The following is a 17,696-nucleotide window of genomic DNA, read 5'->3' on the forward strand; positions in this document are numbered from 1 at the left end:
TTCAAACTCGGGTTCACCGTCAATTTCACAAAATCCAAAATTCTGCCACGCAAGGTACAACAATACCTGGGAGCCATAATAGACACATCAAAGGGAGTAGCCACTCCAAGTCCACAAAGAATTCAAAATTTCAACACCATCATACAACGCATGTATCCAACACAAAAGATACAGGCAAAGATGGTATTACAACTCCTAGGCATGATGTCATCATGCATAGCCATTGTCCCAAACGCAAGACTGCACATGAGGCCCTTACAACAATGCCTAGCATCACAGTGGTCTCAAGCACAGGGTCACCTTCTAGATCTGGTGTTAATAGACCGCCAAACTTACCTCTCGCTTCTGTGGTGGAACAACATAAATTTAAACAAGGGGCGGCCTTTCCAAGACCCAGTGCCACAATACGTAATAACAACAGATGCTTCCATGACAGGGTGGGGAGCACACCTCGATCAACACAGCATACAAGGACAATGGAACGTACATCAAACAAAACTGCATATCAATCACCTAGAACTTCTAGCAGTTTTTCAAGCACTAAAAGCTTTCCAACCAATAATAGTTCACAAATACATTCTCGTCAAAACAGACAACATGACAACAATGTATTATCTAAACAAGCAGGGAGGGACGCACTCCACGCAGTTAAGCCTGCTAGCACAAAAAATTTGGCATTGGGCAATTCACAACCAAATTCGCCTAATTGCACAGTTTATACCAGGGATACAAAATCAACTCGCAGACAATCTCTCTCGAGATCACCAACAGGTCCACGAATGGGAAATTCACCCCCAAATTCTGAACACTTATTTCAAACTCTGGGGAACACCTCAGATAGACTTGTTTGCGACAAGGGAGAACGCAAAATGCCAAAACTTCGCATCCAGGTACCCACACAAACAATCCCAAGGCAATGCCCTATGGATGAACTGGTCAGGGATATTTGCTTACGCTTTTCCTCCTCTCCCTCTCCTTCCTTACCTGGTAAACAAACTCAGTCAAAGCAAACTCAAACTCATATTGATAGCACCAACTTGGGCAAGGCAACCCTGGTACACAACGCTGCTAGACCTATCAGTGGTACCCTGCATCAAATTGCCCAACAGGCCAGATCTGTTGACACAGCACAACCAAAAGATCAGACACCCAGATCCAGCATCGCTGAATCTAGCAATCTGGCTCCTGAAATCCTAGAATTCGGGCACTTACAACTTACCCAAGAATGTATGGAAGTCATAAAACAAGCAAGAAGGCCATCCACCAGGCACTGCTATGCAAGTAAATGGAAGAGGTTTGTTTGCTACTGCCATACTAATCAAATACAACCATTACACACAACTCCAGAACATGTAGTGGGTTACTTGCTTCACTTACAAAAATCTAACCTAGCTTTCTCTTCCATTAAGATTCACCTTGCAGCAATATCTGCATACCTGCAGACTACCTATTCAACTTCCCTATATAGAATACCAGTCATTAAAGCATTCATGGAGGGCCTTAGGAGAATTATACCACCAAGAACACTACCTGTTCCTTCATGGAACCTAAATGTTGTCCTAACTAGACTTATGGGTCCACCTTTTGAACCCATGCACTCCTGCGACATACAGTTCCTAACCTGGAAGGTGGCATTTCTCATCGCCATTACTTCCCTAAGAAGAGTAAGCGAGATTCAGGCGTTTACTATACAGGAACCTTTTATACAACTACACAAAAATAAAGTCGTCCTAAGGACCAATCCTAAATTTTTGCCAAAGGTTATTTCACCGTTCCATCTAAATCAAACAGTGGAACTTCCAGTGTTCTTTCCACAGCCAGATACCGTAGCTGAAAGGGCACTACATACATTAGATGTCAAAAGAGCATTGATGTATTACATTGACAGAACAAAGAACATCAGAAAGACTAAACAACTCTTTATTGCATTTCAAAAACCTCATGCAGGAAACCCAATTTCAAAACAAGGTATAGCCAGATGGATAGTTAAATGCATCCAAATCTGCTACCTTAAAGCTAAACGACAGCTGCCCATTACACCAAGGGCACACTCAACCAGAAAGAAAGGTGCTACCATGGCCTTTCTAGGAAACATCCCAATGCAAGAAATATGTAAGGCAGCCACATGGTCTACGCCTCACACATTCACCAAGCACTACTGTGTAGACGTGTTATCCGCACAACAAGCCACAGTAGGTCAAGCCGTATTAAGGACATTATTTCAAACTACTTCCACTCCTACAGGCTGATCCACCGCTTTTGGGGAAATAACTGCTTACTAGTCTATGCAGAACATGCGTATCTACAGCGACAGATGCCATCGAACTGAAAATGTCACTTACCCAGTGTACATCTGTTCGTGGCATCAGTCGCAGTAGATTCGCATGTGCCCACCCGCCTCCCCGGGAGCCTGTAGCAGTTTGGAAGTTACCTTCAATTATTTATATATGTATCATCTCAACCTTAAATAGGTGCATACTTAGTCACTCCATTGCATGGGCACTATTACTACAATTCAACTCCTACCTCACCCTCTGCGGGGAAAAACAATCGAAGATGGAGTCGACGCCCATGCGCAATGGAGACAAAAGGAGGAGTCACTCGGTCCCGTGACTCGAAAGACTTCTTCGAAGAAAAACAACTTGTAACACTCCGGCCCAACACCAGATGGCGAGCTATTGCAGAACATGCGAATCTACTGCGACTGATGCCACGAACAGATGTACACTGGGTAAGTGACATTTTCATTTAGTGTTATGTGTGAGGCCCGTAGAACACCTGTATTTACGTACTAATATACTTATGTCCTAACTCTAACCATTAATTAATTTTCTTTAAATAAAGCATTTCATTGTGTGCTCAAGTCATTCTCATCCGATGCACCTTGTGAGCCACCTCTTGTTTTCCAGTACTTCAAAGGAGCATCTCTGATCAGATTCTTGCTTAGTTAAAGAAGGGCTAATCTCATTGAGACCAAGGGCCTCATTTCAAGTTTGGAGGGAACCTTAAATGCTCCAGTTGCTGGAGAAAACGTTAAACATGAAGTAAAACCCATGGGCTGAATTTCCATCACAATAATAATCATGCTAGAGGAATTTCACCCAGTTGATGTTCAGTCTTCTTCAGAAATGGGTCGATTTTTTGTTCCCTCCAAACTCTAAATAAGGCCTGAAAGTTATTCCAGGTGCTTCTGTGGAGAGCTGATGCAGCTCTTGGCTTTGCTACAGTGGTTCGGATCTCCATGAAGTGCAAACAGACTGACCTGCATCTCAGCAATAATATGGCAAGACGGTATGTACAGCATGACTCAAGCCTTTGCTTCAGTCCTGTTGTTCCATGTATTTGGTGCCCAGTTAAGACAATTAATGCACATTTGTAGATTGGTAGAGCATCCCTGTTTTACATCATCACTGGCAGACACAGAACATGACATCTTATAATTTTTTATCCCTGCCCAGAAGCTCTAAAGTACTGTCTGTTTGCCCACTGATTGCAACAAATGTGGCTTCTGTTAGTATGCTATGTTTATTGGCATGGCTCAAGTGTAGCATAACAGATACTGTGCGTGCAATATGGAGATGCCAGTAATGCCACCTCTCAGACATGCATACAATTTTTGCCACACTTGAAATTGTTTTTTTATATTCCTGATTGCAATATTTTTTTATATTCCTGATTGCAGCTGGTATGACACACTTTTACTTAATACCATGCTCACTTTCCTGTGGAAGATTATGTAGTTCTTTTTGTCTCCCGATTATGTATGTTATTCCACAGCGCTAGATTACATATGAGGAAGGTTCACATAAGTGAACCTTTTACACCTCAAGTGAATTCATACAGGCATTTAAATGCCGCATGCATGTCTCACGCCCATTTTAAGCTAATAGTCTTTCTATTTCACGTGTTCCTCCTGCTACAACATTGAATTTGCCATCACTGAGATGTCTAAATGAACGTAGGTGAATGAAAGTACTCAAGATAACTGCTTTAATTCTCATTCCATTGTGGCTGTACATTTTGAGTACCTGCAGGTAAGATATTGTGAAACACTTGCATTCTCTTGTTAATAACTGTGTAGTCTGTGGACCTTATTTCAGGGAAACAGAAGGAGATGGGTTTCCTGTTTCTCCGAATTATGAACCTTACAATATTTCTGTGTGGCTTCAACTTACTTTGAACCTAGAGGTGATCTTCACCATGGCAGAGTCTGCTTGAGTATTCAGTGGGCCCACTTGATTCAAAGATTATGCAGATTCATCCAATAAAGTTGCAGAAATGTTATGTACAGACACTGGGATAAAAGGAATTCTAGCAATTCAAGTTCAAGGGCACAGTCTTTCTTTCCAGACACACCAGCACAGTGGTTCCTCTCCTACACTGGTTATGGTATAATTTAAGCAATATCACACTCCCTAACACTTTAAAAACTGTGTTACAATGGTATCAATAATGGAAACACTTGAAATACACCACTGTACTGCAATTTTCCATGAGTGGAGTGCAGAGAAACATTTATTTAATTATCATGTTTTAACAACAGTGTAAGGCATTTCTTGCACTCATCTTATTCTACCTTTCTTTAACAGATTTTAAAAGATAAATTGGAGTGCAGTTGTAGGACAGTGCTTCTTTTTTCTATGATCCACCCCCAAGTTTTTGAACGGATGCTGCTGTCTTTTCAACTCTGAATTGCACTGGGTCCTCCTGTTCAGTAACAGTGTAATTTGTCTGACCCCCAAAGTACATGTACAATTGGCTAATACCTATTTGGCATATTTGACTCAGTCCCTGGTACTTTGTACTGGAGTTACTCAGGGCTAGTAAGTTAAATGTCACCAGTGTACTGCAACACTACAGAGACAATATGAAAACGTGACTCCAAGCCTTCCACTGCAGCCTAGTTGGGCAGTTGTAAAACTTCCAGCTTGACCTGGCGATACAAGCCATTGCCTTCCTTTTTAATACTAATAAACCACCCCTGAAAAAAAGGACATGTTCCTCTTGTGTCTACCATGCTTTTACAGTGAAAACTCAAAATTAACATTTTCACCGTAGTAAGGCTGGGAGTCCAATCGGCTAACATTGAGTTACACTAGGCTCCCCAGTAAACTTCCACTTGGGACCACCAAATATATTACTCTAGGGTACCAAATTAATTGTTACATTAAACCCAACTCAATCCTGAGGTCAGATTTAACGTACATTTTAAAAGGAAGGGGACTTCAGAAAGTCACCACTGTGTTGCCCCAACCTCTGGCAGCCTTTCCTGACTATCTACACCAGTTGTCACCCAAGGCAACAGGCGTCAAAAGTCCACACTGATCCACCGTTTTGACGCTGGTCGACTCTTCTTTGTCCTTCTTCTTCTTGTAGTCAGACGAATCTAAGTTCCTGTTGTCAGGGGCCCACCTAAATACTTATTCTAGGGGTGTGTAGGGTAGTAGGCAATGGGCTTCTTACCACTGCGGTGACTACACTCCCTATATGACTACTTCCTGTGGGGAGTGCGCATAACCCTGCCCCAGAATTCCTTATTCCACCAAAAACAAGATGGTGGAACCCTTAGTTCGTGGAGCACATCAGGTAACCCACCTTAGGGGTTCACTGGCCTGGTAGTGCAACATGCCTCCTTGCATAGCTAATTTCCTGGCTGTCCTGGTACCTAATGAGCCAAAGGCAGGGAGTGGCCTCTCCTAGGTCTGGAGGAAGCCGGGCCACATGTCAAAGTTGGCAGGGACTGTGAAGTCCCTGGCCTTGGTATACAGATTCACTAGCCGTCCTGCTTGATGAGGTGACAGCACCTTTCTCGAGAGCAGTTATTGTTTATGACCTTTGAGAGTGCAGACTCTCACCTCCAGGGGGGTCAGAAACCTGTCTGTGGTGGCAGGCTGGTCGATACCCGTCAGCCAGCGGACTAAGAGTACTGTGGCTTTCAAGGGGCAACTCTTTGTGTCCTCCAGGTGCACATCATAATAAATACAATACTGGCATCAATGTGGATTTATTAAGACGCAGTGTTTGATGCAAAACACCATTGGTTCCAGTGAAGCCATTATGTAGCTGCCTAAATACTAATGACCAGTGCTGAGTACATATCTTAAAATGGCTTCTCTGTTCACTTGTAACATCTAGCAATCGAACTAAACATCACAGGGACATATCTGCTCATGCTGATATATCCTCACATAAAATATAATGCACCTACCTTAGGACTCTAAGGCCTGCTGTAGGGGTAGCTGAACATATATTAGATGCAGTGATTTGGGGGCATGGCACACAATGAATGTGCCATGTTGTGTTTTCACTCATGGCTTGCACCATGACTGAGTCTGCAGTGACAGGCTGTGTGCAATTTGTTTACACGAACAACCTACATTTTCTATTGCAATCATGTTTCATAAAGGAAATTAATTCATGTTTATGCTTTAATGTAAAACTGATGTTTTTTCTTCAATTAGAGCTCAAGCATGTTCTAGAACTAGTACAGCTGGAAAACAATGAACTTCAAGGTCTGAAGCAGCAGCACGATCAGAAGATTAATGAACTAGAAAAGGCCCAAGTTGCTGTACTGGAGGTAGGGTCTGCATTGTGCCATGCTCATGACAAGGCATCTTTCCTGAATGAGGTGAGGGTGGGAAGGGATTAGATGTTCACAGGGCAAGGGCACAAATTTCTAAATTTGGTGGTTTGGAGAAACAGACATCATATGTGGCGAATTTTCTGGAAGAGTAGATGGAGAGTTTCAAGATGAAACAAGACGTATAGATCCTGGGTCAGACGTAAGAGTATGCTACATCTTCCAACTGCTTACAAGTGAGATAAATAATTTATTTCTAGCACTTATGAGACGCCTATCAAATGATTCTTGCATGTGTAGTCTTAGGTCTTTTATTTTTAGCTGTGGGATATGTCCAGTGGGAGCATTCAGGATTTTTTGCAGCCATTTTGTTTAGTATTCATGCATTTAAATAGGGCATGAAATGGTCCAGCGTAGATTTGTCAAGTATGGTGACGGCCAACGTAGTGATGAATTGGAGGCACCTCCACAATTGAGCATGAAAAGTCACCCTTTAATCACTGCTTTCATTTGAGAAATCATGCTCTTGCAGCATCATAGAGTAGGAGATGTTGTTTAGTGGTTAACGCATGACACTTGGGCCCAGAAAATAAGCTTCTAATCGCGATGTCTAAGATTGACCAAATAAATGTTGATTCTGAGCACATTACTATCTTTCTGTGTCTGAAATAGGTGAAAAATGATTTCTAGTGTGTGGAGTTTAAATTAGTGTGCCTCTTAATGATCCTGCATCCTCTTCCCATCAAACCTTCTGTTATGTAACCATATCTTATCAGAAACCTATACCTGCAATACTTTTTTCTATGTATCACACTGTGGCCTGCAATACAAGTTCCCAGTATTTTGGTATGGGGCAACAAAGGCTGGAATAAAAGAGTGTGGCTGATAACAATACAGTGATTACAAAGTATTTTTCCTGGAATGGGAAATAACATGCAGACCCAGGAATATTGTGTCTAATTCCATGCATTTTCCCCTATTCCAGGAAGTATAATATACCCAAATCAGCATCCATTTTGCAACTTTTCGGAATGTGATAAATGGATGCAGTGTGTGTAGGAAGTTGGCTCTGTATGTGCTATTTCAAAGTAAGGAATAGCATGCACAGAGTCCAAGGGTTCCCCTTAGAGGTAAGATAGTGGCAAAAAGAGATAATACTAATGCTCTATTTTGTGGTAGTGTGGTCGAGCAGTAGGCTTACCCAAGGAGTAGTGTTAAGCATTTGTTGTACATACACATAGACAATAAATGAGGTACACACACTCAGAGACAAATCCAGCCAATAGGTTTTTGTATAGAAAAATATATTTTCTTAGTTTATTTTAAGAACCACAGGTTCAAATTCTACATGTAATATCTCATTCGAAAGGTATTGCAGGTAAGTACTTTAGGAACTTCAAATCATCAAAATTGCATGTATACTTTTCAAGTTATTCACAAATAGCTGTTTTAAAAGTGGACACTTAGTGCAATTTTCACAGTTCCTAGGGGAGGTAAGTATTTGTTAGGTTAACCAGGTAAGTAAGACACTTACAGGGCTCAGTTCTTGGTCCAAGGTAGCCCACCGTTGGGGGTTCAGAGCAACCCCAAAGTCACCACACCAGCAGCTCAGGGCCGGTCAGGTGCAGAGTTCAAAGTGGTGCCCAAAACACATAGGCTAGAATGGAGAGAAGGGGGTGCCCCGGTTCCGGTCTGCTTGCAGGTAAGTACCCGCGTCTTCGGAGGGCAGACCAGGGGGGTTTTGTAGGGCACCGGGGGGGACACAAGCCCACACAGAAATTTCACCCTCAGCGGCGCGGGGGCGGCCGGGTGCAGTGTAGAAACAAGCGTCGGGTTCGCAATGTTAGTCTATGAGAGATCTCGGGATCTCTTCAGCGCTGCAGGCAGGCAAGGGGGGGGGTTCCTCGGGGAAACCTCCACTTGGGCAAGGGAGAGGGACTCCTGGGGGTCACTTCTCCAGTGAAAGTCCGGTCCTTCGGGTCCTGGGGGCTGCGGGTGCAGGGTCTCTCCCAGGCGTCGGGACTTTAGGTTCAAAGAGTCGCGGTCAGGGGAAGCCTCGGGATTCCCTCTGCAGGCGGCGCTGTGGGGGCTCAGGGGGGACAGGTTTTGGTACTCACAGTATCAGAGTAGTCCTGGGGTCCCTCCTGAGGTGTCGGATCTCCACCAGCCGAGTCGGGGTCGCCGGGTGCAGTGTTGCAAGTCTCACGCTTCTTGCGGGGAGCTTGCAGGGTTCTTTCAAGGCTGCTGGAAACAAAGTTGCAGCCTTTCTTGGAGCAGGTCCGCTGTCCTCGGGAGTTTCTTGTCTTTTCGAAGCAGGGGCAGTCCTCAGAGGATGTCGAGGTCGCTGGTCCCTTTGGAAGGCGTCGCTGGAGCAGGATCTTTGGAAGGCAGGAGACAGGCCGGTGAGTTTCTGGAGCCAAGGCAGTTGTCGTCTTCTGGTCTTCCGCTGCAGGGGTTTTCAGCTAGGCAGTCCTTCTTCTTGTAGTTGCAGGAATCTAATTTTCTAGGGTTCAGGGTAGCCCTTAAATACTAAATTTAAGGGCGTGTTTAGGTCTGGGGGGTTAGTAGCCAATGGCTACTAGCCCTGAGGGTGGGTACACCCTCTTTGTGCCTCCTCCCAAGGGGAGGGGGTCACAATCCTAACCCTATTGGGGGAATCCTCCATCTGCAAGATGGAGGATTTCTAAAAGTTAGAGTCACTTCAGCTCAGGACACCTTAGGGGCTGTCCTGACTGGCCAGTGACTCCTCCTTGTTTTTCTCATTATTTTCTCCGGCCTTGCCGCCAAAAGTGGGGCCTGGCCGGAGGGGGCGGGCAACTCCACTAGCTGGAGTGTCCTGCTGGGTTGGCACAAAGGAGGTGAGCCTTTGAGGCTCACCGCCAGGTGTGACAATTCCTGCCTGGGGGAGGTGTTAGCATCTCCACCCAGTGCAGGCTTTGTTACTGGCCTCAGAGTGACAAAGGCACTCTCCCCATGGGGCCAGCAACATGTCTCGGTTTGTGGCAGGCTGCTAAAACTAGTCAGCCTACACAGATAGTCGGTTAAGTTTCAGGGGGCACCTCTAAGGTGCCCTCTGGGGTGTATTTTACAATAAACTGTACACTGGCATCAGTGTGCATTTATTGTGCTGAGAAGTTTGATACCAAACTTCCCATTTTTCAGTGTAGCCATTATGGTGCTGTGGAGTTCGTGTTTGACAAACTCCCAGACCATATACTCTTATGGCTACCCTGCACTTACAATGTCTAAGGTTTTGTTTAGACACTGTAGGGGTACCATGCTCATGCACTGGTACCCTCACCTATGGTATAGTGCACCCTGCCTTAGGGCTGTAAGGCCTGCTAGAGGGGTGTCTTACCTATACTGCATAGGCAGTGAGAGGCTGGCATGGCACCCTGAGGGGAGTGCCATGTCGACTTACTCGTTTTGTCCTCACTCGCACACACAAGCTGGCAAGCAGTGTGTCTGTGCTGAGTGAGAGGTCTCCAGGGTGGCATAAGACATGCTGCCGCCCTTAGAGACCTTCCTTGGCATCAGGGCCCTTGGTACTAGAAGCACCAGTTACAAGGGACTTATCTGGATGCCAGGGTCTGCCAATTGTGGATACAAAAGTACAGGTCAGGGAAAGAACACTGGTGCTGGGGCCTGGTTAGCAGGCCTCAGCACACTTTCAATTGTAAACATAGCATCAGCAAAGGCAAAAAGTCAGGGGGCAACCATGCCAAGGAGGCATTTCCTTACACAACCCCCCCCCAAACGAAAGAGGATGAGACTAACCTTTCCCAAGAGAGTCTTCATTTTCTAAGTGGAAGAACCTGGAAAGGCCATCTGCATTGGCATGGGCAGTCCCAGGTCTGTGTTCCACTATACAGTCCATTCCCTGTAGGGAGATGGACCACCTCAACAGTTTAGGATTTTCACCTTTCATTTGCATCAGCCATTTGAGAGGTCTGTGGTCAGTTTGAACTAGGAAGTGAGTCCCAAAGAGGTATGGTCTCAGCTTCTTCAGGGACCAAACCACAGCAAAGGCCTCCCTCTCAATGGCACTCCAACGCTGCTCCCTGGGGAGTAACCTCCTGCTAATGAAAGCAACAGGCTGGTCAAGGCCATCATCATTTGTTTGGGACAAAACTGCCCCTATCCCATGTTCAGAGGCATCAGTCTGCACAATGAACTGCTTAGAATAATCTGGAGCTTTTAGAACTGGTGCTGAGCACATTGCTTGTTTCATGGTGTCAAAGGCCTGTTGGCATTCCACAGTCCAGTTCACTTTCTTGGGCATTTTCTTGGAGGTGAGTTCAGTGAGGGCTGTCACAATGGATCCATATCCCTTCACAAACCTCCTATAGTACCCAGTCAAGCCAAGGAATGCCCTGACTTGAGTCTGGGTTTTTGGAGCTACCCAGTCCAGAATAGTCTGGATCTTGGGTTGGAGTGGCTGAACTTGGCCTCCACCTACAAGGTGGCCCAAGTAAACCACTGTTCCCTGCCCTATCTGGCATTTGGATGCCTTGATAGAGAGGCCTGCAGATTGCAGAGCCTTCAAAACCTTCTTCAGGTGGACCAGGTGATCCTGCCAGGTGGAGCTAAAGACAGCAATATCATCAAGATAAGCTGTGCTAAATGACTCCAAGCCAGCAAGGACTTGATTCACCAACCTTTGGAAGGTGGCAGGGGCATTCTTTAAACCAAAGGGCATAACAGTAAACTGATAATGCCCATCAGGTGTGGAGAATGCTGTTTTCTCTTTTGCTCCAGGTGCCATTTTTATTTGCCAGTATCCTGCTGTCAAGTCAAAGGTACTTAAGAATTTGGCAGCACCTAATTTGTCTATGAGCTCATCAGCTCTGGGAATTGGATGAGCATCTGTCTTGGTGACAGAATTGAGCCCTCTGTAGTCCACACAAAACCTCATCTCTTTCTTTCCATCTTTGGTGTGAGGTTTGGGGACTAGGACCACTGGGCTAGCCCAGGGGCTGTCAGAGCGCTCAATTACTCCCAATTCCAGCATCTTGTGGACTTCCACCTTGATGCTTTCCTTAACATGGTCAGATTGTCTAAAGATTTTGTTCTTGACAGGCATGCTGTCTCCTGTGTCCACATCATGGGTACACAGGTGTGTCTGACCAGGGGTTAAGGAGAAGAGTTCAGGAAACTGTTGTAGGACTCTCCTACAATCAGCTTGCTGTTGGCCAGAGAGGGTGTCTGAGTAGATCACTCCATCTACTGTGCCATCTTTTGGGTCTGATGACAGAAGATCAGGGAGAGGTTCACTCTCTGCCTCCTGATCCTCATCTGTTACCATCAAAAGGTTGACATCAGCCCTGTCATGGAAGAGCTTAAGGCGGTTCACATGGATCACCCTCTTGGGGCTCCTGCTTGTGCCCAGGTCCACCAGGTAGGTGACCTGACTCTTCCTTTCTAGTACTGGGTAAGGGCCACTCCATTTGTCCTGGAGTGCCCTGGGAGCCACCGGCTCCAGAACCCAGACTTTCTGCCCTGGTTGGAACTCAACCAGTGCAGCCTTTTGGTCATACCAAAACTTCTGGAGTTGTTGGCTAGCCTCAAGGTTTTTGGTTGCCTTTTCCATGTACTCTTCCATTCTAGAGCGAAGGCCAAGTACATAGTCCACTATGTCTTGCTTAGGCTCATGGAGAGGTCTCTCCCAGCCTTCTTTAACAAGAGCAAGTGGTCCTCTTACAGGATGACCAAACAGAAGTTCAAAGGGTGAGAATCCTACTCCCTTCTGTGGCACCTCTCTGTAAGCGAAAAGCAGACATGGCAAGAGGACATCCCATCTCCTTTTGAGTTTTTCTGGGAGCCCCATGATCATGCCTTTTAATGTCTTGTTGAATCTCTCAACCAAGCCATTAGTTTGTGGATGGTATGGTGTAGTGAATTTATAAGTCACTCCACACTCATTCCACATGTGCTTTAGGTATGCTGACATGAAGTTGGTACCTCTGTCAGACACCACCTCCTTAGGGAAACCCACTCTGGTAAAGATACCAATGAGGGCCTTGGCTACTGCAGGGGCAGTAGTCGACCTAAGGGGAATAGCTTCAGGATACCTGGTAGCATGATCCACTACTACCAGGATATACATATTTCCTGAGGCTGTGGGAGGTTCTAGTGGACCAACTATGTCCACACCCACTCTTTCAAAGGGAACCCCCACCACTGGAAGTGGAATGAGGGGGGCCTTTGGATGCCCACCTGTCTTACCACTGGCTTGACAGGTGGGGCAGGAGAGGCAAAACTCCTTAACCATGTTGGACATATTGGGCCAGTAGAAGTGGTTGACTAACCTCTCCCACGTCTTGGTTTGTCCCAAATGTCCAGCAAGGGGAATGTCATGGGCCAATGTTAGGATGAACTTCCTGAACAGCTGAGGCACTACCACTCTCCTAGTGGCACCAGGTTTGGGGTCTCTGGCCTCAGTGTACAGGAGTCCATCTTCCCAATAGACCCTATGCGTTCCATTTTTCTTGCCTTTGGACTCTTCAGCAGCTTGCTGCCTAAGGCCTTCAAGAGAGGGACAGGTTTCTTGTCCCTTACACAGCTCCTCCCTTGAGGGTCCCCCTGGGCCTAAGAGCTCAACCTGATAAGGTTCAAGCTCCAAAGGCTCAGTTCCCTCAGAGGGCAGAACTTCTTCCTGAGAAGAGAGGTTCCCTTTCTTTTGCTGTGCTGCAGTTGGTTTCCCAACTGACTTTCCTGTTCTCTTGGTAGGCTGGGCCATTCTTCCAGACTCCAGCTCTACTTGTTCACCCTGTGCCTTGCATTGTGCTCTTGTTTTCACACACACCAGTTCAGGGATACCCAGCATTGCTGCATGGGTTTTTAGTTCTACCTCAGCCCATGCTGAGGACTCCAGGTCATTTCCAAGCAGACAGTCAACTGGGATATTTGAGGAGACCACCACCTGTTTCAGGCCATTGACCCCTCCCCATTCTAAAGTAACCATTGCCATGGGATGTACTTTTCTCTGATTGTCAGCGTTGGTGACTGTGTAAGTTTTTCCAGTCAGGTATTGGCCAGGGGAAACCAGTTTCTCTGTCACCATGGTGACACTGGCACCTGTATCCCTCAGGCCCTCTATTCTAGTCCCATTAATTAAGAGTTGCTGTCTGTATTTTTGCATGTTAGGCGGCCAGACAGCTAGTGTGGCTAAATCCACCCCACCCTCAGAAACTAGAATAGCTTCAGTGTGGACCCTGATTTGCTCTGGGCACCCTGTTGATCCCACTTGGAGACTAGCCATACCAGTGTTACCTGGATGGGAGTTTGGAGTGGAACCTTTCTTGGGACAGGCCTTGTCTCCAGTTTGGTGTCCATGCTGTTTACAGCTATGACACCAGGCCTTTTTGGGATCAAAGTTTTCACCCTTGTACCCATTGTTTTGTGAAGAGGCTCTGGGCCCACCCTCCTGTGCAGGTTTTTGGGGGCCTGTAGAAGACTCTTTACTATCTTTAGTTTTGGTTGTCTCATCACCCTTCCCCTGGGGAGTCTTTGTGACCCCTTTCTTTTGGTCACCCCCTGTTGAAGTCTTGGACACCCTTGTCTTGACCCAATGGTCCGCCTTCTTTCCCAATTCTTGGGGAGAAATTGGTCCTAGGTCTACCAGATGCTGATGCAGTTTATCATTGAAACAATTACTTAACAGGTGTTCTTTCACAAATAAATTGTACAGCCCATCATAATTACTTACACCACTGCCTTGAATCCAACCATCTAGTGTTTTCACTGAGTAGTCAACAAAGTCAACCCAGGTCTGGCTCGAGGATTTTTGAGCCCCCCTGAACCTAATCCTGTACTCCTCAGTGGAGAATCCAAAGCCCTCAATCAGGGTACCCTTCATGAGGTCATAAGATTCTGCATCTTTTCCAGAGAGTGTGAGGAGTCTATCCCTACACTTTCCAGTGAACATTTCCCAAAGGAGAGCACCCCAGTGAGATCTGTTCACTTTCCTGGTTACACAAGCCCTCTCAAAAGCTGTGAACCACTTGGTGATGTCATCACCATCTTCAAATTTTGTCACAATCCCTTTGGGGATTTTTAACATGTCAGGAGAATCTCTGACCCTATTTATATTGCTGCCACCATTGATGGGTCCTAGGCCCATCTCTTGTCTTTCCCTTTCTATGGCTAGGAGCTGTCTCTCTAAAGCCAATCTTTTGGCCATCCTGGCTAACAGGAGGTCATCTTCACTGAGAGCATCCTCAGTGATTTCAGAAATGTGGGACCCTCCTGTGAGGGACTCACTATTTCTGACTAACACAGTTGGAGACAGGACTTGAGGGGTCCTGTTCTCCCTATTTAGGACTGGAGGAGGGACATTGGCCTCCAAGTCACTAATTTCTTCCTCTGTGATGTCATCATCAGAGGGGTTGGCTTTTTCAAACTCTGCCAACAGCTCCTGGAGCTGAATTTTGGTAGGTCTGGAGCCAATGGTTATTTTCTTTATATTACAGAGAGACCTTAGCTCCCTCATCTTAAGATGGAGGTAAGGTGTGGTGTCGAGTTCCACCACCTGCATCTCTGTATCAGACATTATTCTGCTAAGAGTTGGAATACTTTTTAAAGAATCTAAAACTGTTTCTAGAATCTAATTTCAAACTTTTAACAAACTTTTAAACTCTAAAAGACAATGCTAAACAGGGACTTAACACACAAGGCCCTAGCAGGACTTTTAAGAATTTAGACAAATTTTAAATTGCAAAAATGAATTTCTAATGACAATTTTGGAATTTGTCGTGTGATCAGGTATTGGCTGAGTAGTCCAGCAAATGCAAAGTCTTGTACCCCACCGCTGATCCACCAATGTAGGAAGTTGGCTCTGTATGTGCTATTTCAAAGTAAGGAATAGCATGCACAGAGTCCAAGGGTTCCCCTTAGAGGTAAGATAGTGGCAAAAAGAGATAATACTAATGCTCTATTTTGTGGTAGTGTGGTCGAGCAGTAGGCTTACCCAAGGAGTAGTGTTAAGCATTTGTTGTACATACACATAGACAATAAATGAGGTACACACACTCAGAGACAAATCCAGCCAATAGGTTTTTGTATAGAAAAATATCTTTTCTTAGTTTATTTTAAGAACCACAGGTTCAAATTCTACATGCAATATCTCATTCGAAAGGTATTGCAGGTAAGTACTTTAGGAACTTCAAATCATCAAAATTGCATGTATACTTTTCAAGTTATTCACAAATAGCTGTTTTAAAAGTGGACACTTAGTGCAATTTTCACAGTTCCTAGGGGAGGTAAGTATTTGTTAGGTTAACCAGGTAAGTAAGACACTTACAGGGCTCAGTTCTTGGTCCAAGGTAGCCCACCGTTGGGGGTTCAGAGCAACCCCAAAGTCACCACACCAGCAGCTCAGGGCCGGTCAGGTGCAGAGTTCAAAGTGGTGCCCAAAACACATAGGCTAGAATGGAGGGAAGGGGGTGCCCCGGTTCCGGTCTGCTTGCAGGTAAGTACCCGCGTCTTCGGAGGGCAGACCAGGGGGGTTTTGTAGGGCACCGGGGGGGACACAAGCCCACACAGAAATTTCACCCTCAGCGGCGCGGGGGCGGCCGGGTGCAGTGTAGAAACAAGCGTCGGGTTCGCAATGTTAGTCTATGAGAGATCTCGGGATCTCTTCAGCGCTGCAGGCAGGCAAGGGGGGGGGTTCCTCGGGGAAACCTCCACTTGGGCAAGGGAGAGGGACTCCTGGGGGTCACTTCTCCAGTGAAAGTCCGGTCCTTCGGGTCCTGGGGGCTGCGGGTGCAGGGTCTCTCCCAGGCGTCGGGACTTTAGGTTCAAAGAGTCGCGGTCAGGGGAAGCCTCGGGATTCCCTCTGCAGGCGGCGCTGTGGGGGCTCAGGGGGGACAGGTTTTGGTACTCACAGTATCAGAGTAGTCCTGGGGTCCCTCCTGAGGTGTCGGATCTCCACCAGCCGAGTCGGGGTCGCCGGGTGCAGTGTTGCAAGTCTCACGCTTCTTGCGGGGAGCTTGCAGGGTTCTTTCAAGGCTGCTGGAAACAAAGTTGCAGCCTTTCTTGGAGCAGGTCCGCTGTCCTCTGGAGTTTCTTGTCTTTTCGAAGCAGGGGCAGTCCTCAGAGGATGTCGAGGTCGCTGGTCCCTTTGGAAGGCGTCGCTGGAGCAGGATCTTTGGAAGGCAGGAGACAGGCCGGTGAGTTTCTGGAGCCAAGGCAGTTGTCGTCTTCTGGTCTTCCGCTGCAGGGGTTTTCAGCTAGGCAGTCCTTCTTCTTGTAGTTGCAGGAATCTAATTTTCTAGGGTTCAGGGTAGCCCTTAAATACTAAATTTAAGGGCGTGTTTAGGTCTGGGGGGTTAGTAGCCAATGGCTACTAGCCCTGAGGGTGGGTACACCCTCTTTGTGCCTCCTCCCAAGGGGAGGGGGTCACAATCCTAACCCTATTGGGGGAATCCTCCATCTGCAAGATGGAGGATTTCTAAAAGTTAGAGTCACTTCAGCTCAGGACACCTTAGGGGCTGTCCTGACTGGCCAGTGACTCCTCCTTGTTTTTCTCATTATTTTCTCCGGCCTTGCCGCCAAAAGTGGGGCCTGGCCGGAGGGGGCGGGCAACTCCACTAGCTGGAGTGTCCTGCTGGGTTGGCACAAAGGAGGTGAGCCTTTGAGGCTCACCGCCAGGTGTGACAATTCCTGCCTGGGGGAGGTGTTAGCATCTCCACCCAGTGCAGGCTTTGTTACTGGCCTCAGAGTGACAAAGGCACTCTCCCCATGGGGCCAGCAACATGTCTCGGTTTGTGGCAGGCTGCTAAAACTAGTCAGCCTACACAGATAGTCGGTTAAGTTTCAGGGGGCACCTCTAAGGTGCCCTCTGGGGTGTATTTTACAATAAACTGTACACTGGCATCAGTGTGCATTTATTGTGCTGAGAAGTTTGATACCAAACTTCCCATTTTTCAGTGTAGCCATTATGGTGCTGTGGAGTTCGTGTTTGACAAACTCCCAGACCATATACTCTTATGGCTACCCTGCACTTACAATGTCTAAGGTTTTGTTTAGACACTGTAGGGGTACCATGCTCATGCACTGGTACCCTCACCTATGGTATAGTGCACCCTGCCTTAGGGCTGTAAGGCCTGCTAGAGGG

At 46.5% G+C, this 17,696-nt stretch overlaps 1 protein-coding gene across 3 annotated transcripts in view; it reads left to right on the forward strand.

Moving 5' to 3' along the window:
• The window catches only part of CNTRL (centriolin), a 579,099-nt gene that overhangs the window by 396,417 nt on the left and 164,986 nt on the right, over positions 1–17,696 (forward strand). For all 3 annotated transcript variants that reach the window (XM_069241657.1, XM_069241658.1, XM_069241659.1), the window contains one exon: positions 6,462–6,577. In XM_069241657.1, coding sequence (XP_069097758.1) covers positions 6,462–6,577 — 116 coding nt within the window. The remainder of the gene's footprint in view (positions 1–6,461; positions 6,578–17,696) is intronic.

The sequence above is a fragment of the Pleurodeles waltl genome, chromosome 6 (genome assembly GCF_031143425.1).
Source record: "Pleurodeles waltl isolate 20211129_DDA chromosome 6, aPleWal1.hap1.20221129, whole genome shotgun sequence".
NCBI classification, from domain to species: Eukaryota; Metazoa; Chordata; class Amphibia; order Caudata; family Salamandridae; genus Pleurodeles; species Pleurodeles waltl.